The following is a 22,252-nucleotide window of genomic DNA, read 5'->3' on the forward strand; positions in this document are numbered from 1 at the left end:
CCTCTTGGACAAGTGGTCCGGGTCCCATTTACAAATGCATCAAAGGATCACCCTGTCTCCCAGGACCAGGGTATCTCTCCTGTGGTGGCTGAACAGTGCTCACCTACTAGAAGGTCGCAGGTTCGGCATTCAGGACTGGGTCCTGGTGACCACGGACGCAAGCCTCCGAGGCTGGAGAGCAGTGACACTGGGAAGAAATTTCCATGGTCTCTGGTCAAGCCTAGAGTCTTGTCTCCACATCAACGTCCTGGAGTTGAGGGCCATATACAATGCCCTGCGTCAAGCGGAGGAATTGCTTCGGAGAAAACCAGTTCTCATTCAGTCAGACAATGTCACGGCAGTGGCTCATATAAACCGCCGAGGCGGAACAAGGAGCAGAATGGCCATGGCAGAAGCGACCAGGATTCTACGCTGGGCGGAAGGCCATGTAAGCGCGCTATCAGCGGTGTTCATCCCGAGGGTGGACAACTGGGAGGCGGACTTCCTCAGCAGGCACGACCTGCATCCGGGAGAGTGGGGACTTCATCAAGAAGTCTTCGCACAGATCACGGATGGTTGGGGACTGCCTTAAATCGACATGATGGCATCCCGTCTCAACAAAAAGCTAAAGCGGTATTGCGCCAGGTCAAGGGACCAACAGGCGGTACCGGTAGACGCTCTGGTGACACCTTGGGTGTTCAGATCGGTTTATGTGTTTCCTCCTCTTCCCAAGGTGTTGAGAATAATACGAAGAAGCAGGGTCAGAACAATACTCATTGTTCCGGATTGGCCACGGAGGACTTGGTATCCGGAGCTGCAAGAGTTGCTCGCAGGGGATCCGTGGCCTCTTCGTCTAAGGCAGGACCTGCTGCGGCAGGGGCCCTGTCTGTTCCAAGACTTACCGCGGCTGCGTTTAACGGCATGGCGGTTGAACGCCGGATCCTAGCGGAAAAAGGGATTCCGGAGGAAGTCATTCCTACCCTGATCAAGGCTAGGAAAGACGTGACGTTAAAACATTATCACCGTATATGGCGGAAATATGTTTCTTTGTGTGAGGCCAGAGCCGCTCCTACGGAGGAGTTCCATTTGGGCCGTCTACTTCACTTCCTTCAAACAGGAGTGACTTTGCGCCTAAAATTAGGGTCCATAAAGGTCCAGATTTTGGCCTTATCCATTTTCTTTCAAAGAGAATTGGCCTCTATTCCTGAAGTACAGACCTTTGTGAAGGGGGTGCTGCATATTCAGCCTCCCTTTGTGCCTCCGGTGGCGCCTTGGGATCTTAACGTGGTGTTACATTTCCTCAAGTCACCTTGGTTTGAACCACTAAAAACTGGGAAGTTGAAATACCTCACGTGGAAAGTGGTCATGTTGTTGGCTTCGGCAAGACGTGGTTCCGAATTGGCGGCTTTATCACATAAAAGCCCATACTTCGTTTTTCACGTGGATAGGGCAGAGTTGAGGACTCGCCCTCACTTTCTGCCAAAAGTGGTCTCATCTTTTCATGTGAACCAACCTATTGTCGTGCCTGTGGCTACACGTGACTTGGAGGATTCAGAGTCCCTGGATGTAGTCAGGGCTTTGAAGATTTATGTGACCAGAACGGCTAGAATCAGGAAGACTAAAGCTTTGTTCATTCTGTATGCGGCCAACAAGGTTGGCGCTCCTGCATCAAAGCAGACTATTGCTCGCTGGATCTGTAACACGATTCAGCAGGCGCATTCTACGGCAGGATTGCCGTTACCGAAATCAGTTAAGGCCCACTCCACTAGGAAAGTGGGCTCTTCTTGGGCGGCTGCCCGAGGGGTCTCGGCATTACAGTTGTGCCGAGCAACTACTTGGTCGGGGACAAACACCTTTGCAAAGTCCTATAAGTTTGATACCCTGGCTGAGAAGGACCTCCTGTTTGCTCAATCGGTGCTGCAGAGTCATCCGCACTCTCCCGCCCGTTTGGGAGCTTTGGTATAATCCCCATGGTCCTTACAGAGTCCCAGCATCCTCAAGGACGTTCGAGAAAATAAGATTTTACTTACCGGTAAATCTATTTCTCGTAGTCCGTAGAGGATGCTGGGCGCCCGTCCCAAGTGCGGACTTCTTCTGCAAGACTTGTATATAGTTATTGCTTACATAAGGGTTATGTTATAGTTTTGCGGTTGAACCCTGGCTATGTTGTTGTCCATACTGTTAACTGGGTAAGTTTATCACAAGTTATACGGTGTGGCTGGTATTGATCTAGCCCTTAGATTTACAAAAATCCTTCCTCGTACTGTCTATCTCCTCTGGGCACAGTTTCCCTAACTGAGGTCTGGAGGAGGGGCATAGAGGGAGGAACCAGTGCACAACCAGAGTCCAAAGCTTTCTTAAAGTGCCCTATCTCCTGCGGAGCCCGTCTATTCCCCATGGTCCTTACGGAGTCCCAGCATCCTCTACGGACTACGAGAAATAGATTTACCGGTAAGTAAAATCTTATTTTTACATGTGTCTAAGAAGATGGCAAATCGGGGAAAGGGCCACCTGATGTTTGGAAGTCTTCACTTAAAAAGAATTGGCAGTAAAGGGAGGGTGTGTTACACGCTCAGGTTTAGTCGGAACAAAGTACTTAATAAGTCACCAGTGCTTTAGCATGGATGTCCTTAAAACCAGGGCAGTTACGGTGCATTGAGGACCAAATTTGGGTATCACTGATGTAGTGGACATTTTCAGACTTTCTCTCAAGGACACTTTATTTTAATTTTATTTTAAGTCTATTTTGCTCATTTAAATGCCTGATTAGGTGTCTATATCATTTGGCATTCTTCATAAGGGCGTCATCTAAAAGTTTGATGATTCCCATTCTCTGTTCACAGATCAAAGTTGGCAACATTAGTTCTCAATTTGATTTGAACAAAACTGTACGTTGGAAAGAGGCTGACAATGGGAGGAGACAAAAACTAACATTATCTGTTCATTTCTTTTTTGTGCTGTTCAGTTTGTAAATGTTCATGAGGCACATGGCTTAATCAAAAACATTTTGTCATCTCAGACTTTCATGCAAAGAGGATACTCCTTTTTAAATACAGTATGTACTAGGCAAGAATTGTAGGAAATTACATACTTCATTTTGTTGGTGCATCTTTCATCTTCCCCTACAAATGGGAGGAGATTTCTGAATGAGGCAGACAGTACAGTTGTACTATGGGTGGGATTCAAATGTTTGAAAAGTCGGCTGGGTGTCTGTTTTTTCCTGTCTCATAGGAGAAAACAGACTCCCAACTGACTTTTCAAACATTTGAATCTCCCCCTGTGTGTTTAATATTGTGAATGTAGCTAGTATTTCTTTATTCTTCTTCTCAGATACATTTTTGAAGCCTGGAATCTGCAAAGACTTCACTGTAGCAGACTGAATGTTGAAGAACTATTAATGCACATGTATGAAACCTGTCAAGAAATGGGGCTTATGGAAGACTTGCTTAAATTCACATTCACAGAGTCGGAACAAGTAAGATGACACAAGTCTATATGAAGCCATAATACCCACAATGTTGCTGTAGTCATAATGCCTATATTATTTAATTTGCAGCACTATTTGCATAAGTTTTTGCATGCAAGTGGAGGTGTGAAAAATCAGGAGCTACTTTTATTACATCATTTGCAGAGAGCAAATTATGTCCTAGCCCTGCAACTGAACCAGTCATTGAAAAGCTATAATCTGGTAAGTAAATGTGTTTGTTTTTTGTTTGCTTTTGTTTTTAATTGCATCTGCTATCACGTCTCTTAAACTGTATGTTGGCCAATTTGTTAAGGCCCGTACACACTGGTCGATATATCGGCCGTTTTCTTGAACGGCCGATACATCGCGGGACCGTCGGCCAGTGTGTACGGGCGATAAGTCTGTGAACTCCGTCGTTCACAGATGTATTGCGTCGGCTGCGCAGCACAGCCGACGGCCAATATATCTAACGATATATTGGCGCGTCGCTCTTGGTGTACGGGGCGGTCGTCCGACCGCCCGTACACATGCTGCGAGGGCCGGCGGTGATTGACAGGTGAACTGGGCGGGCACCCGCCCAGTTCATGACGTCAGTCCCTAGACAGATCGGGCAGTGTGTATGCACAGCGCACTGCCCGATCCGTACATAGATATATCTGCAGATCAATTGATCTGCAGATATATCTACTAGTGTGTACCCACCTTTAGACTTCTGTGTTGATTGGGTCAAGTTTACAAACATTTTCAATGATTTTATCTGTAATACACAGGTTACCTCTTTCAAATCTCTTAGGGCTATGGACTAAATATTTTTCTGCTGCCAAAAAAGCTCTTGGCATGCAGCTAGTTGTTAAATCCTATACTAGGAACATCCACATTCTCTATATTAACATTTTAAAGATGGTACTCTTAAATAAACTTCTGTATAGACTTTCTCTTTCATCCACTAGGGGACACTGGAACTTGCTTAGACAGATGGGGTGTGAAGCTTGCAACCGGAGGTGTGGCACAATCTAAAATTAAACATTTTATACAGAGCCGGCTCCTCCCCCTTCAAGCCCTCCAACCCTCTGTTTGAAAAATTGTCAACCTAATGAAAAGGGGGACAAAAGTCTTAAGACTAGAGAGACAATGGTCCCTAATAAAGGGCATCTGCTTCTCTCTACGGGAATTCCGGAGCAGCAGAGCAGGCAGAAGTGAGTATTATTCCTCCCAGCTTATGCAGAGACGCGGCAGCAGCGTTCAGGCAGAGAGCACAACCATCCCCTGCTTGCCCCCTTCCCTCAGCCAGCTCACAGGGAGACCAATACACAGTGCGCTCAGCACAGCAGTGCAGGAGACCTCCAGCCTCCCAGTTTTCATTTACAAGCAGCCGCAGCCGTCCATTTCTTGCCCCTTCCTGTGGTGGCACACACGGCGAGAGATACTGTAACTCCGCGCTCAGCAGTGGAGCGCATTAGAACACAGGAGGCTGGGGGAGAGTGTTACATTATGCGGCGGGGGATGACTCGCGGCAGAGGCGTCTCACTGTGGAACGTCCTAAGAGGTCAAGGTGGACACAGCAGCAACGACCGGGGGCTCCAGCGTTTACAGACGTGGAGCAGTTTAGCCAACATGCGCTGGGACAGTTAGGGGGGCTCCAGCGGCCACAGAGCGCCGGTGGAGGTTAAACGATTCTTCTGAAATTTTTCAATGGCGGCCATTTTTAAAGAAATAAAAGGCGCCGAACTCAGATAAGAACAGAACACGCCCCTCTTAGTGGGGACATGATATTTGGCCAGTCAAAACAGAGGGAGGGATCTTATTTAAAATAGATGAGTTGCTCCCTCTACTGATAAGAAATCTGGCCAGTTAAAAGTACAAAGGGATGGTACACTGGTAATTGCTCCCTCTTCTGGTGAATAGTTGTCTCTGCTGCAAAGGATCCTCCAGTATTTTAATCATGCATTTTATGCTTTATATTTTCAAGGACTTCTATTTAAAAGATCCTGAGAAAATAAAGGGAAGCGACTGAACATCAACCTCGATCATCAAAGCTAAATCACAAATATTTTTTATTTTGTTTTTAGCAATATATATATTTAGATAACCCAGTCAGGTAAAGTTTACCTTTGCTCCCACCATCCAACCGGTCTTTCTCTTCCTATTTTAAAGGGTGAAAGTACCGGTGAGTGTTGTGTGTGTGTGTGTGTGTGTGTGTGTGTGTGTGTGTGTGTGTGTGTGTGTGCTGTTCCAGTTTAAAGCACCAGCCAAGAACACTAGAACAGATTATGTTTGCACAAAATGTAATAACGTTAAAAGCTCTGGGGAGTGCGATCCATGTTGTAAAAGACAAGGACGCTCAACCCGAGAGCTGTACTCCATCTGGTTTATGGGACCATGCCCTGGCAGATATTTTCAGATGGCGGAATCCCGCAAACAGCATTCAAAATGAGCTGTGGGATCTTTTTCCAAGAATATGGAGGAATTTTCAGATCAAATTAACCCCACCTACACAGGCAGTTTAAAAAAAAAAAATGTCCATAAGGCGGTTATGAGACCCCTCCACATCCTACAGGAGGAGGGGGGGAAGGTTTTGGTAATTGAAGTCCTAAACTTCAAAGAGTAAGAAGGTAAGGAGCCAGAGAGGTTTGATTTATTCGAATCCCCCCAAAAATACCGCTGTCGGCAGTTTTTCCAATTCCTCAAGCTCTCCAGCTCAGATGGGGGGTAGCATGGAGCAGCCCGATAAATGCTTTCAAGTTCCAGGGCAGACTGGTTAGTTCAGTTGGTAGAGTGCAGGTCTTACACTATCTAGGTAAGCCTATCATAAGCTATTTTACCTATACCAATGGAAGGTAAATTACTTGAAACTACTTTGGACAGCAGGTGCTACAATATCAGTGCTTGGGTAAACAAGGCCATAGTAGCATGGACTGAATATATTGTACAGGCTATTGAAAGGAGATTAGCCAGAAGAAAATTGCTCACCTAGCGGAGCATATCCGAGAGTCGGCTACATATATGCGCCAGGCTTCAAAGGATGCTAGCAAAATAGCGGCATGCATCGACATCGGCCATATCAGGTAGACGGATTCTATCACTCAGAGAATGACAGATGGACTCTGAATCCAAGAAAGTTGTACAGGTTTTTTCCTTTGGGGGAGAAAGATTAGTTTGTCCTGAGTTTGACAAGTGGATTTCACATACAAAGCAGACGGGAACCTCTCCGCAGGTTAGAAGAGGTTACTCAGGTAGAGTGGTAATTCATTTAGATCACAGTCCTTTCGAGTCAAAGGAGGACAATCTTGTGGAAGCAGAGGTAGAGATCGTTCCCAGAAACCAAAATGCAAGACCTCAAGCTGGCTGACAGGACCGGGGCATGACGTTCTCCCAGCTCACCTGGGGTTCCCCTGGTGGGCGCAAAGGTTGTCAGATTTTCAAGTGTCATCACAGTCAGTTCTTTACTACAAGGTTGCCTTGGTGCCCTCAGAAGGAGAAGGCATTACACATGGTAATTCAGGAATTACCACACAAGGGTTATTCTGCTAGTTTCGGATTCTCACGGACAAACAAGGTTTTTATTCAGATTTTTTGGCCGTACCAAAACAGGACGGGTCAGTCAGACCAATCCTTAATTTAACAGTTTTAAACCAGTTTCTAAATGTTTCCAGATTCAAAATGGAATAAATCCAGTCGGTTATAGCAAAGAAGAGTTCAGGGTGTCTATGGACATAAAGGATGCATACCTTTATGTTCCAATTTGGACCCCTCATCAAGCCTACTTGCGATTCGCACTGGAGAAAGATCACTACCAGTTCAGGGCCTTGCCTTTTGGTCTTTCATCAGCCCTGAGAGTTTTTACAATGATTATGTAAATAATGGTTGCAGGTTTGAGTGCGTTTGGTACTACGATTGTACCTTACCTGGAGATCTGCTGATCATGGCCCCTTCGCATGAACAGCTGATCTGAGATGCTCAGATGACTCATCAATTTCTTATTCAACAAGGCTGGATTGTCACCTTCAAGAAATCCAACCTGATACCGACGCAGAGGGTGCTGTTTCTAGGTCTCCTTTTGAACACATTACAATTGAGGAGGTCTGTACCAGAGAACAAGATCCAGGGCATAAGGAAGCTGGTGGATCAGGTATTAAGAAACCAAACTGTGTCCTTACATCTATGACTACAGCTTCTCGGGAAGATGGTGGCGTCTTTCGAGACACTACAGTACATCAGTCTTGATTCCAGATCTTTCCAAAACCTCATTGCTCAGGGAACAGATTCGCACAGGCCTCTAAATCACGGACTCGGGCGGTCGGAACAGCTCCGTACCTCGCTAATTTGGTGGTCATCACACAGAAATCTCGCAACAGACAAGAGATTCAGTATTTAGAATTGGAGGACCATCACAACGGATGCCAGTCTCAGAGTTTGGGGTGCCGTTCTAGTGCAACATCAGTTTCAGGGCAGTTGGATGCCACAAGAGAGCGTTCTACCCATAAATATTCTCAAACTGAGAGCAGTTTACAAACCTCTTCACTTAACCGAGAACCTGGTGAAGTGTCAATACTTCCGGAAACAGTCGGAAATGGCATACATAAACCGTCAGGGAGAAACAAGAAGCAAGATGGCGTTAAAGGAGGCCACATAGATCTTGTTGTGGACAGTCAGGCGCAACATTGTTCTCTCGGCGTTGTTCATTCCAGGAGTGGACAACTAGAAGGTAGACTATCACAGTCGCCAGGATATGCATCCAGGAGAGTGGTGTCTACACCCACAAGTCTTCGTGATGGTAGTGAGGATATGGGGCCTACCTCAGGTAGACCTAATGGCGTCTCCAAACAATCATCAGTTGCCCAGGTATGTGACCAGACCAAGAAGAGATCCATGAGCAGATAGAGTGGACACGTGTTGACACTTTCATGGTCTTACAGAAGAGTTTACATTTTTCCAACATTCTCTCTCATACCTAGGGTACTGAAGACAGGAAACGGGAAAGAGTGTGGGCAATTCTAATCGCACCAGACTGGTCCTGCAGGAGTTGGTACTCGGACTTGAGGGGTTACTAGCGGAGAAACCCTAGAGGTTACCTCAGAAGGAAGTCCTACTGTCACACCATTCCTACACCCAAACCTGAACTGATTGCGTTTAACGGTGGGGTTATTGAGTCCCGGATATTGTGTAATAAGGGGATACCGAAAGGGGCTATTCCTAGGTGGACAGGCTTGGAAGCCAGTCACAGCCATACGCTACTACAGAATATGGAACAGATACATGAAGTGGTGTCAGGATAGCGTTTGAAATTCAAAAGAATTTCACCTGTCTGGATTTCTATATTTTCTCCACACCGCCTTAGATGGAGGTTTACGATTAGGTTCCTTGAAGGTTCAGATTTAGTCTCTCTCTAATCTCTTTTAACAGCGTGTAGCATCCCTACAGGAAGTTCAAACTTTCTTGCAGGGAGTTCTAAGGATACAACCTCCTTTTCTGTCCTCCCACATCACTGTCGGACCTGAACTTAGCTTAGAATGTTTGAAATATTTCAGATATTTGAAATCAACGGCCTTTTCGCTTTCGGAAGGAGCAGCATTGAATTTTACTCTCCTTGAAGATCACTTTGTTATTGACCTTTGCTTCAGCCAGACAGGTCTCTGTGCTGGAGCTTTATCGGGTGAAAGTCCTTTTCTACTTTTCCATGAAGATTGGGCAGTACTCTGTACGAGGGCAGAGTTTCCTCCCTTAGGTAGTTTCGGGGTTTTCATGTTGATCGGCCTATTGTGGTCCCATCCTTTCAAGGTTTTGCAGAAGGGGACGTGTGTTTAGACGTGGTGAGAGCGAAGACCATACAGATTTACGTACAGGTTACGTCATCCCCCAGAATGTTTGACTATTTGTTTGTTCTTTATGATGGTCCGAAGTAGCGATGGCCAGCATCTAAGCCGACTCTAGCCAAATGGATTAGGCTTACCATAGACAGGCATATAGACTGTCGTCAACGGATCCCTTTTCAGGTAGGGGCTCATACTACCAGACTGGTGGGTGCCTCATGGGCGGCAGCCGAAGGTGCCTCTACTACTCAGCTTTGCAGCAACGTGGTCATGAGCACACACGTTCACAAGTTTTTACAAGTTTGATATGCTTGCGTCCAGAGTTTCCAGATTTGGGTGATTAGTTTTGCAGGCCACTGACAGCACTCCCACCCTTGGAAGTAACTTTGGGACGTCCCCATCTGTCTAAGCAAGTTCCAGTGTCCCCTAGTGGATGAAAGAGAAAAGAGGATTTTGGTACTTACCGGTAAATCCATTTTTCTGAATCAACTCTGGGACACTGGACGCCCGCCTCGGTGCTGTCAACCTGCAGTGTTCAATGTTCTTGTTAAAAAGTTTGTGCAAACAGCGTTAGTTTCTTTTTAAGAAATTTCTTGGATGCTGTTTGATTTGTGGTTACAGTGGGCTCCTCGTCATGGGTTTGTAGTCTCATGTCCTCTTCTCTCAGTCAAATTTTCCAAACTGAGGGTTGGAGGGCGTGAAGGGGGAGGAGCCAGCTCTGTATAAAATGTTTAATTTTAGATTGTGCCACACCTCCGGTTGCAGGCTTCACACCCCATCTGTCTAAGCAAGTTCCAGTGTCCCCTAGTGGATTCAGAGAAATGGATTTATCGGTAAGTACCAAAATCCTCTTTTTCCTTGCTATATCGCCGAATAATTGTCCACTTGAGTGAATAGGGCACAACCTTTCTTTAGGGCTTCCATATGCCTAGGATCAGTACTACTGTACTATTTAATATCTGTATTTCATGTTTACATTGGTGAAACTGACCAGTCACTAATATCTCCAATACTCTATAGGCTGTAATTGCAGCCACATATATAGGTAAATGTATTATAGCGGCACGTATCGTGCAGCTATAACACTTCCTGGCTCACCTCATTAACAAGGCGAAGCAGGAAGGGATATCGACAAGATTTATTAACATCTTGTATGTCCCCCGAGCACACAGCGCTTTAGTTCAGTGCTGAATCGCTGTGTCTCCCTGTCCTGGCTGGCTCCTCTGCGCATTTGCGGGATCTCGCTGCTCATGCGAGATCCCACACGCAGTCAGGAGCCTCCACTCGCCAGGGACTGTGGTGTATGGGCATCGCCACTTGCAGCTGTTGAAATAGACAGCTGAAGGTGTCTGACCGGTCAGCATTGCTGACAGTCTATACATTGCCCGCGCATGTCTTCTTGCTATCTCTTACATAGTGCCAATATGGACAGGGGCGCATAGCACCCCTGCCACCTTCCAGACACTGCTGCCGTCATACATGGGGGAGCAGTATAGCGCACATAATGTGCGCTGATACCGCTTCCACGCCCCCCATATCGACGCATAATACATTTATACCATAGAGCTTTGAATAATTTGTAGTGCATGCTTCCAAATAAGTGGGCATGGACATAGGGTTATCGTATGGTGTAAAATCAGTCCTAACTTCTCCGCAAAGGGCAATAATAGTTTATTCCCAGACTTCATGAACTAACTGAACGGCCTGAGGAACATCAGTTGTCTAGATGTATGGTTAGTCTTCGTCTGATATGAGGGTACTTGTTACAAATATTTGATCAATAAAAGGCAGAGCCCTTAGTACCAATGTTTATTTTGAGTACCTTCAGCTGAGTCATGCTACCATTAAACTGTTTGTACCAGAGAGAGACAGTTCTGGCTCTTGTCTGAGAAATATGTAGGCAATGTGCTACTCATACACTTGCCTCAACATGGATTTCTGCGAGTATGAGGCAGTGTAGTAAAATTTGATAGGTGGTGGCTGTATGTCCATTGAGTGAAGCTGATAAGAAGTTAGAGTAGTTTGGAGAGTAGAGAGACTGTGAATGATCAGTGGGAAGATAGAAATCGCCTAAGCTGGTGGGGATGTGAGAAGTTAAGATATCAGAGTCACTTAGACAAATGTTATAAGCACTGTTAGTTGTGATAGTTCATGGGGGCAATAGATCACAGAATGGGTTGAATATCCTAACTGCATGTGCTTCTGAAGATGGGAACATGAATGATGGGACAATTGATAGAACTGTGCATGTGGACATTAGGAAGGGAGTAGTCCAACCTCAACCTACTTGTCTGACTTAGTGGTTGGAAAAGTAGAGAACGCTATGTGATAAGGCTGCGATTAAGGCAGTTTCTTGTGTTGTTTCGAAGAAGTTTTTTTTCTTCTGCATTTAGCCTCAAATTTTCTTTTTTCTTTTTTTTGTACCCCACCTGTGTGCAGAATGACTGTGACCGTCGTCTACGAGACAGAGCAACGACTAGAAATTCTATGCTGGATCAGTATAGTAAAATAATGCCAAAAGTACAGCGAACCCTAGTGAACGAGAGGGCCAAGCCCTACCCATTGTCATCAATTATTTGGAATAAAGGTAGATATTACATGTATGTTTCTGCAGTAAAAATTGTAATTTTATTGAAGTCCAACTGCCAAAGCGGTTTGCAACGGTCCTAATTTAGGAAGCTGAAACACAATAAGCTATAAGTGGTTAGTATTCTATACCATTCACCCCTTTATACAATCTGAGCCATTGCACACTTAGTAATTACAATATAGGGTGGTCATAAACACATTTAACACATTAAAAACAGCAAAATTTGATGTTAGACTTGTTTGTGCACATTGCATGTAATACACGATTGATGTATTTTTATATATTTCTTTTAAAATGTGTACTATGTAAGCAGGTTAGTCTTTTATCTAAAATAAATAAATTTCTATATTAATCTAAACCTTATACCACAAGTCTGAAAGGAACTGGTTAGTAGTTCTTTTGTGTAAGTAAAACGTTCTAATAATTTTCTTAACTTTAAATATCTCCGTTTCTTATAAACATAACAACACCTTAATCACTCACGTCTTCAGTTAGTACGTTTATTTTTTCAGTCAAACACACTTTATGGTGGTTTCATCACTGCCTATTTCTCTGACGTCCTAGTGGATGCTGGGAACTCCGTAAGGACCATGGGGAATAGCGGCTCCGCAGGAGACTGGGCACAACTAAAGAAAGCTTTAGGACTACCTGGTGTGCACTGGCTCCTCCCACTATGACCCTCCTCCAGACCTCAGTTAGAATTTTGTGCCCGGCTGAGCTAGATGCACACTAGGTGCTCTTCTGAGCTCCTAGAAAAAGAAAGTATATTTTAGGTTTTTTATTTTCAGTGAGATCTGCTGGCAACAGACTCACTGCTACCAGGGACTTAGGGGAGAGAAGCGAACCTACCTGCTTGCAGCTAGCTTGGGCTTCTTAGGCTACTGGACACCATTAGCTCCAGAGGGATCGAACACTGGGCCCGTCCATGATCGTCCGGAGCCGCGCCGCCGTCCCCCTTGCAGAGCCAGAAGCGAGAAGATCTTCCTCAAAATCGGCGGCTGAAGACTCCTGTCTTCATTAAGGTAGCGCACAGCACTGCAGCTGTGCGCCAATGCTCCCTGTGCACACCACACACTCCGGTCACTATGGGTGCAGGGCGCGGGGGGGGGGGGCGCCCTGGGGGCGGGGGGCGCCCTGGGCAGCAATTTGAGTACCTTACAGGTGGCAAACACACATAATATAGCCTACTAGGCTAAATATGTGTAAAATACCCCTGCCACATTAATTTAATAAAAGCGGGAGAAGTCAGCCGAAAAAGGGGCGGGGCTATCTCCCTCAGCACACTGGTGCCATTTCCTCTCACAGCTCCGCTGGAAGGATCGCTCCCAGGCTCTCCCCTGCAGTTTCAGACTACATAAGGGTAAAAAAGAGAGGGGGGGGGCACTAAATTTAGGCGCAATTCTGTGTAATAAGCAGCTATAAGGGAAATCACTGTGAGTAGTGTAAATCCCTGCAATATATAGCGCTCTGGTGTGTGCTGGCATACTCTCTCTCTCTCTGTCTCCCCAAAGGGCTTTGTGGGGTCCTGTCCTCAGTCAGAGCATTCTCTGTGTGTGTGCGGTGTGTCGGTACGGCTGTGTCGACATGTTTGATGAGGAGGCTTATGTGGAGGCGGAGCAGGTGCCTATAAATGTGATGTCACCCCCTGCGGGGTCGACACCTGAGTGGATGGATATGTGGAAGGAAGTACGTGACAGTGTCAACTCCTTACACAAAAGGTTTGACGACATGACAGATGTGGGACAGCCGGCTTCTCAGCCCGTGCCTGCCCAGGCGTCTCAAAAGCCATCGGGGGCCCTAAAACGCCCGCTACCGCAGATGGCAGATACAGACGTCGACACGGATACTGACTCCAGTGTCGACGACGGTGAGACCACGGTACATTCCAATAGGGCCATCCGTTACATGATTACGGCAATGAAAGATGTGTTGCACATTTCTGATATTTACCCAGGTACCACAAAAAAGGGTATTATGTTTGGGGAGAAAAAGCAACCAGTGGTTTTTCCCCCATCTGATGAGTTAAATGAAGTGTGTGATGAAGCGTGGGCTTCCCCCGATAAGAAACTGGTGATTTCTAAAAGATTACTAATGGCGTACCCTTTCCCGCCAGAGGATAGGTCACGTTGGGAGACATCCCCTAGGGTGGATAAAGCGCTCACACGCTTGTCAAAAAAGGTGGCACTACCGTCTCCGGATACGGCCGCCCTAAAGGAGCCTGCAGATAGAAAGCAGGAGGCTATCCTGAAGTCTGTGTATACACACTCAGGTTTTATACTGCGACCGGCTATTGCTTCAGCATGGATGTGCAGTGCTGCAGCCGCGTGGTCAGATTCCCTGTCTGATAACATTGATACCCTGGACAGGGACACTATATTGCTAAACATAGAGCATATTAAGGATGCACTCTTATATATGAGAGATGCCCAGAAGGATATTTGCCGGCTAGCATCTAGAGTAAATGCAATGTCCATATCTGCCAGGAGGGTATTGTGGACCCGGCAATGGACAGGTGATGCAGATTCTAAGAGGCACATGGAGGTTTTGCCTTACAAAGGTGAGGAATTGTTTGGGGAGGGTCTCTCGGACCTTGTCTCCACAGCAACTGCTGGAAAGTCGACATTTTTACCCCATGTTACCTCACAGCCAAAGAAAGCACCGTATTATCAGGTACAGTCCTTTCGGCCACAGAAAGGCAAGCGGGTTAAAGGCCCGTCCTTTCTGCCCAGAGGCAGGGGGGAAAAGCTGCACCATACAGCCAGTTCCCAGGAGCAGAAGCCCTCTCCCGCTACCTCTAAGTCCGCCGCATGACGCTGGGGCTCCACAGGCGAAGCCAGGTGCGGCGGGGGCCCGTCTCCGGAATTTCAGCGACCAGTGAGCTCGCTCACAGGTAGATCCCTGGATTTCTACAAGTGGTATCTCAGGGTTACAAGCTGGAATTCGAGACGTCTCCCCCTCGCCGTTTCCTCAAATCAGCTTTGCCAACAACTCCCCTAGACAGGGAGGCAGTGCTGGAGGCAATTCACAAGCTGTACTCTCAGCAGGTGATAATCAAGGTACCCCTCCTGCAACAGGGAAGGGGTTATTATTCCACATTGTTTGTGGTACCGAAACCGGACGGTTCGGTGAGACCCATTTTAAATCTAAAATCATTGAACACTTACATAAGAAGGTTCAAGTTCAAAATGGAATCGCTCAGAGCGGTTATTGCGAGCCTGGACGAGGGGGATTACATGGTATCACTGGACATCAAGGATGCTTACCTGCATGTCCCCATTTACCCTCCTCACCAGGAGTACCTCCGATTTGTGGTACAGGACTGTCATTACCAATTCCAGACGTTGCCGTTTGGTCTATCCACGGCTCCGAGGGTATTTACCAAGGTAATGGCAGAAATGATGATACTCCTTCGAAGAAAGGGAGTCATAATTATCCCGTACTTGGACGATCTCCTTATAAAGGCGAGGTCCAGGGAACAGTTGTTGATCGGAGTAGCACTAGCTCAGACAGTGCTACAACAGCACGGCTGGATACTGAACATCCCGAAGTCGCAGCTGGTTCCTACAACGCGTCTACTGTTCTTGGGGATGATTCTGGACACAGAACAGAAAAAAGTGTTTCTCCCGGAGGAGAAGCCAGGGAGTTGTCATCTCTTGTAAGAGACCTCCTAAAACCAAAACAGGTATCGGTGCATCACTGCACGCGAGTCCTGGGAAAGATGGTAGCTTCTTACGAAGCAATTCCATTCGGCAGGTTCCATGCAAGGATCTTTCAGTGGGATCTGCTGGACAAGTGGTCCAGATCGCATCTTCAGATGCATCGGCTGATAACCTTGTCCCCAAGGGCCAGGGGGGTGTCTCTACTGTGGTGGCTGCAGAGTGCTCATCTTCTAGAGGGCCGCAGATTCGGCATACAGGACTGGGTCCTAGTGACCACGGATGCCAGCCTTCGAGGCTGGGGGGCAGTCACTCAGGGAAGAAATTTCCAAGGACTATGGTTAAGTCAGGAGACTGCCCTACACATAAATATTCTGGAACTAAGGGCCATTTACAATGCCCTAAGTCAGGCAAGACCCCTACTTCAACACCAGCCGGTACTGATTCAGTCAGACATCTTCACGGCGGTCGCCCATGTAAACCGACAGGGCGGCACAAGAAGCAGGATGGCGATGGCAGAAGCCACAAGGATTCTCCGTTGGGCGGAGAATCACGTGTTAGCACTGTCAGCAGTGTTCATTCCGGGAGTGGACAACTGGGAAGCAGACTTCCTCAGCAGGCACGACCTCTACCCGGGAGAGTGGGGACTTCATCCAGAAGTCTTCCAAATGATTGTTCACCAGTGGGAAAGGCCACAGGTGGACATGATGGCGTCCCGCCTCAACAAAAAGCTGAAAAGATATTGCGCCAGGTCAAGGGACCCTCAGGCGATAGCTGTGGACGCTCTGGTTACACCGTGGGTGTACCAGTCGGTGTATGTGTTCCCTCCTCTGCCTCTCATACCCAAGGTACTGAGAATAATAAGAAAGAGAGGAGTAAGAGCTATACTTGTGGTTCCGGATTGGCCAAGAAGATCTTGGTACCCAGAACTTCAAGAAATGATCTCAGAGGACCCATGGCCTCTGCCGCTCAGACAGGGCCTGCTGCAGCAGGGACCCTGTCTGTTCCAAGACTTACCGCGGCTGCGTTTGACGGCATGGCGGTTGAACACCGGATCCTAAAGGAAAAAGGCATTCCGGAGGAAGTCATTCCTACGCTGATTAAGGCGAGGAAAGATGTGACCGCAAAACATTATCACCGTATTTGGCGAAAATATGTTGCTTGGTGTGAGGCCAGAAAGGCCCCAACGGAGGAATTTCAACTGGGTCGATTTCTGCACTTCCTGCAGTCAGGAGTGACTATGGGCCTAAAATTAAGTTCCATTAAGGTCCAGATTTCGGCTCTGTCCATTTTCTTCCAAAAAGAACTGGCTTCACTGCCTGAAGTTCAGACTTTTGTTAAGGGAGTGCTGCGTATTCAGCCCCCGTTTGTGCCTCCAGTGGCACCGTGGGATCTCAACGTGGTGTTGGATTTCCTGAAGTCGCATTGGTTTGAGCCACTTAAAACCGTGGAGCTAAAATACCTCACGTGGAAAGTGGTCATGCTGTTGGCTTTGGCGTCGGCCAGGCGTGTATCAGAATTGGCGGCTTTGTCATGCAAAAGCACTTATCTGATTTTTCATATGGATAGGGCGGAATTGAGGACACGTTCCCAATTCCTTCCTAAGGTGGTATCAGCTTTTCATGTGAACCAACCTATTGTGGTGCCTGCGGCTACTCGGGACTTGGAGGACTCCAAGTTTCTGGACGTAGTCAGGGCCCTGAAAATATATGTTTCCAGGACGGCTGGAGTCAGAAAAACTGACTCGCTATTTATCCTGTATGCACCCAACAAGCTGGGTGCTCCTGCTTCTAAGCAGACTATTGCTCGCTGGATCTGTAGCACGATTCAACTTGCACATTCTGCGGCTGGACTGCCGCATCCTAAATCTGTAAAAGCCCATTCCACGAGGAAAGTGGGCTGCTCTTGGGCGGCTGCCCGAGGGGTCTCGGCTTTACAACTTTGCCGAGCTGCTACTTGGTCGGGTTCAAACACTTTTGCAAGATTCTACAAGTTTGATACCCTGGCTAAGGAGGACCTTGAGTTTGCTCATTTGGTGCTGCAGAGTCATCCGCACTCTCCCGCCCGTTTGGGAGCTTTGGTATAATCCCCATGGTCCTTACGGAGTTCCCAGCATCCACTAGGACGTCAGAGAAAATAAGATTTTACTCACCGGTAAATCTATTTCTCGTAGTCCGTAGTGGATGCTGGTCGCCCATCCCAAGTGCGGATTGTCTGCAAAACTTGTATATAGTTATTGCTTAACTAAAGGGTTATTGTTATGAGCTATCTGTTGGTGAGGCTCAGTTGTTATTCATACTGTTAACTGGGTATAGCATCCCGAGTTATACGGTGTGATTGGTGTGGCTGGTATGAGTCTTACCCGGGATTCAAAATCCTTCCTTATTGTGTCAGCTCTTCCGGGCACATTATCCTAACTGAGGTCTGGAGGAGGGTCATAGTGGGAGGAGCCAGTGCACACCAGGTAGTCCTAAAGCTTTCTTTAGTTGTGCCCTGTCTCCTGCAGAGCCGCTATTCCCCATGGTCCTTACGGAGTTCCCAGCATCCACTACGGACTACGAGAAATAGATTTACCGGTGAGTAAAATCTTATTTTTTCTGTCAGCAACTAGGGGACACTGGCACAACTTCACTGCTTATTTACAAACTTCATTTCTTGACCAGATTTCAAACCGTATTAGAGTAGCAACGCCAATAGCTGCTGTGTAGCATTTAAAATGGAGTTACAAGGTTAATATTTCTAGGTTTTATAAGTAAAGGTCACGTTGTAAAGCTTATATAATGTTTTGCCAATATGGGTTTTATTCGATGCATGTCGGATCCTCCGACGGAGAGGATCCGACAGTGCAGTATTCAATTAGCAGGCTTTTGATAGGTTTTGCCAATTTCAACAATACTGATCCTACTCTTGGAATTCTGACCAGCATTGTCGAAAATGGGCCAAAAAAAAACCTGTCGGAATTGGCTGATGCTTCGACAAAACATGTGGATCCTCGGCTAATCCGCTGATCCACGTGTTTTCCGACAAGTCTGAATTGCTAACAAATCTGAAAAATGGCAGAACCATTGAGTAGGTCAAATCCTGATTATACCACAAAAAGATGGAAACAGACGTCTTTCCGACTTGACAGCAGTTCTGACTTCATTTGAATAGACCCCTATGTCTTATCCACATACGTGTTTGCATAATGCAAAATAAATTCTTGTCTTATTTGAAATTTTCTGTTCATTACCTTTTTTAATCACAAGTACAACAATGAATACTTGTTTGTTTTACACACGCAATGCATTGATATACACATGAAAAGTACCTGCATGTATTGTTAAGTTTCCCTTTTTATTTTAGTGCCAAAACCAAAGCCTTTATCTACGGCTGTCAAACAGGCTCCTAGGGGAAGTGTAGTAAGTCGAGCAAGTTTTATCAGCAATGTGTTGTTGAAAGTAAAGGAAGTGTCTGTTGCAAGTGTAGAAAGAGAATTCTCTCCTCGCAAAAGGTAAGTATGTTAAGTGAAATAAAAAAAATCCAAATGCTGTTCAGTGTTTGTTACAGTACTGGCTATTACCGTAATGTATTTTCTAAACAGTATGTCAACTACTGTATAGAGCAGTGGTTCTCAAACTGTGCCTAGGCACCCTTGGGTGCCTCAGGGCATTGCAAGGGTGCCTTAGATTTGTGGTCCAGTATCAATTCAAATTATTTATGGTCAATTTAATAGGCGAAGCCAGTGCTGTTAATCATAACATTTGTGGACAAACAATCAAATCTTGTTCCTCACCACACAATTGAATCTAGGGATGACCTATAATTACAATTTACTACTAATTTCTTTCTAAATTTCTCAAGAATCTTTTGACCTAGGGTCGCCGTGAAAAAAAAATCTGATACTCTAGGGTGCCGTGATTAAAAAAAAATCAAGAACCACTGGTGTGGAAGATACATGGTATTGGATTGTGATGTTCTAACACAGGGGTGGGGAACCTTTTTTCTACCGAGAGCCATTTGGATATTTATAAAATCCTTCGAGGGCCATACAAAAATTCTCAACTTAAAAAATGACCCTGCGCCCCAGCAGGTCTGCCCCATAGAGGTACTGTGTGCGCGTGCCGGAGGCGCGCGCGGCAAAAAAAAATGGGTGTGGCCAGTTAAATTGGGACGTGATACACATATGCCCCCAATAGTGCAGTGCCAGATCCACAATTGCCCCCACAGTGCCAGGTATACAAATGCCCCTCACAGTGCCAGGTATACAAATGCCCCTCACAGTGCCAGGTATACAAATGCCCCTCACAGTGCCAGGTATACAAATGCCCCTCACAGTGCCAGGTATACAAATGCCCCTCACAGTGCCAGGTATACAAATGCCCCTCACAGTGCCAGGTATACAAATGCCCCTCACAGTGCCAGGTATACAAATGCCCCTCACAGTGCCAGGTATACAAATGCCCCTCACAGTGCCAGGTATACAAATGCCCCTCACAGTGCCAGGTGTACAGATGCCCCCCCCTCCCCCCCCACAGTGCCAGGTATACAGATGCCCCTCACAGGGCCAGTTATACAGATGCCCCTCACAGGGCCAGTTATACAGATGCCCCTCACAGGGCCAGTTATACAGATGCCCCTCACAGGGCCATGTATACAGATGCCCCCACAGTGCCATGTATACAGATGCCCCCCACAGTGCCAGGTATACAGATGCCCCCACAGTGCCCCCCCCCCTTCCATGCTACTTACCGCTCCTTTCGGCGGGACACGGAGGAGAGCGCGGCTATGTTGGGCGGCGTGTAGGACTTGAAACCAGCCGCCGGTTCGAGAGCCAATCGGAGCTCGCGGACCGGCAGCCGCAGCTCCTGATTGGCTGCCGAGCCGCGAGCTCTGATTGGTTCACTAGCCGGCGGCTGGTTTCAAGTTCTACACGCCGCCGCCGCGCTCTCCTCCCTGTCCTGACACTGACAGCTGAGACACGCTGCCGGCGGACTGAGCGGCGGCGTGTCTCACTGGGAGAAGCGGGTGGGCCGGAGCAAACGGCTTCGCGGGCCGGAGGTTCCCCACCCCTGTTCTAAAATCTTGCATGTTTTGGATTCCCTATTTTGTTAAATCTTTACACAAACTATGAAACGTTAGAATTGGCTGTTGTGTGTTCTTTGGTAAGAACATTCTACATTCGTAGCAGTGGGTTTTTGAGACAGATGCTGGAGTCAGCAGAACCAGTTCATCTGCAGCTTTTCTGTAAGCCACTAGGGGACACTTGCATAACTTCCAAGACCGTGGGGTGGTGATGGTGGCTTACAGGGAGCTGGCACTTTAAATAATCCAAGAAGTGAAACAGGCTACCCCCCTCTATCCCCAATCATCCGTCAAGTTTGAATTTGTGCCGAGGGAGCCGGTCACTGCTGACTGAACTCCAGCTCAGTCCATATTTACTTTCATTTATTTGATCTATTTAGCTTTTTTTATTCATGGGACTTAGTTCCTTCAGCCTCAGGAACCCTTTGCCACTTATATGAGAGAAGTGGGGTCCGGTTTACACACTAGCAGCGTCAAGCTGCACAAGGAGAACAGCGCTTAACCTGAGAGGCACTGTTCCTCCTGAGACAGCAAGGAGAACAGCGCTTAACCTGAGAAGAACTGTTCCTTCCGAGACGGCCGCATCCTGAGGCTCCAGTTGGGTGAGTGAGCCGCCTTGTGTGAGGCACTGTGTGGCGCTCGCATCCAGCGCAGCGGCGTCCCTCATATTCCCTCCCCTCCTCTCCCCGCTGGCTATGACTGGCAGCAGTGCGGTCTCCAATACACTGCCGCGCTGACAGAACACAGCGTGGCAGTGTTGGTGAGTGAGCCTCCTTGTGTGGGGCACTGTGCGCAAGTGGCCGCGGTGTGGTCTCCAGTGTATTGCCGCGCTTATAGTACACAGCGCGACAGCATAGCTCATTTAGTGCAGGACAGAGGGAGTTTAGTGGAGCAGATCCGCGGTAAGCAGCGGATCTGGCGGGTAAGGTGCAGGGCATTTAACTAGAGGCAGGCAGCACCTGGAGCCCCTTGTGAGTGGGTGCAACCAAAGGCTGATTTTAATTGTGTAAGGCACCCACTCAAAATGGCGCTTAAGGCCTGTACATACTGCCGGATATATCATCCGTTCTATTGAACGGCTGATATATCGCTGGTCCGTCGGCCAATGTGTACGGGCGATATGTCTGTGAACTCCATCGTTCACAGACATATCGCGTCGGCCCTGCAGCACAGCCGACGGCCAATATATCTACCGATATATTGGTGCATCGCTGTGTGTACGGGCGACCGTCCGACCACCCGTACACATGCTGCGGCAGCCGGCGGTGATTGACAGCTGAACTGGCCCGCCCAGTTCATGACGTCAGTCCCCGACTGATCGGGCAGTGTGTATGCACACCACACTGCCCGATCTGTCCATAGATATATCTGCAGATATATCTATCAGTGTGTGCCCACCATTAGGGACATGGTTGAGGTGGGTGCCTGTGCATAGGGGATGGAGTTGGCAGGTTTTCAAACTGTCAATCACAGAAAAAGGTGCCTCCTTCAGCTTAGCAGCTCATGAATAGCAACAATGTTTCTTCTCTCCTCAGGAATCAGCTCTGTTATGCTGGGTACACACCTAAAGATGTATCTGCAGATCAACCGATCTGCAGATATATCTGCTGACGATACACACTGACCAACCACCACTGCCATCTGCAGATATATCTGTTTTTGAGGACATTGGCCAATCTATCATTCC

At 47.2% G+C, this 22,252-nt stretch overlaps 1 protein-coding gene across 2 annotated transcripts in view; it reads left to right on the forward strand.

Annotated features, from left to right (window-relative positions):
* AHCTF1 (AT-hook containing transcription factor 1) overlaps nt 1–22,252 on the forward strand; it is a 648,646-nt gene that overhangs the window by 486,233 nt on the left and 140,161 nt on the right. For both annotated transcript variants that reach the window (XM_063917783.1, XM_063917782.1), the window contains exons 22-25: nt 3,310–3,454; nt 3,536–3,667; nt 11,695–11,842; nt 18,847–18,994. In XM_063917783.1, coding sequence (XP_063773853.1) covers nt 3,310–3,454; nt 3,536–3,667; nt 11,695–11,842; nt 18,847–18,994 — 573 coding nt within the window. The remainder of the gene's footprint in view (nt 1–3,309; nt 3,455–3,535; nt 3,668–11,694; nt 11,843–18,846; nt 18,995–22,252) is intronic.

The sequence above is a fragment of the Pseudophryne corroboree genome, chromosome 4 (genome assembly GCF_028390025.1).
Source record: "Pseudophryne corroboree isolate aPseCor3 chromosome 4, aPseCor3.hap2, whole genome shotgun sequence".
In the NCBI taxonomy this organism is placed as follows: Eukaryota; Metazoa; Chordata; class Amphibia; order Anura; family Myobatrachidae; genus Pseudophryne; species Pseudophryne corroboree.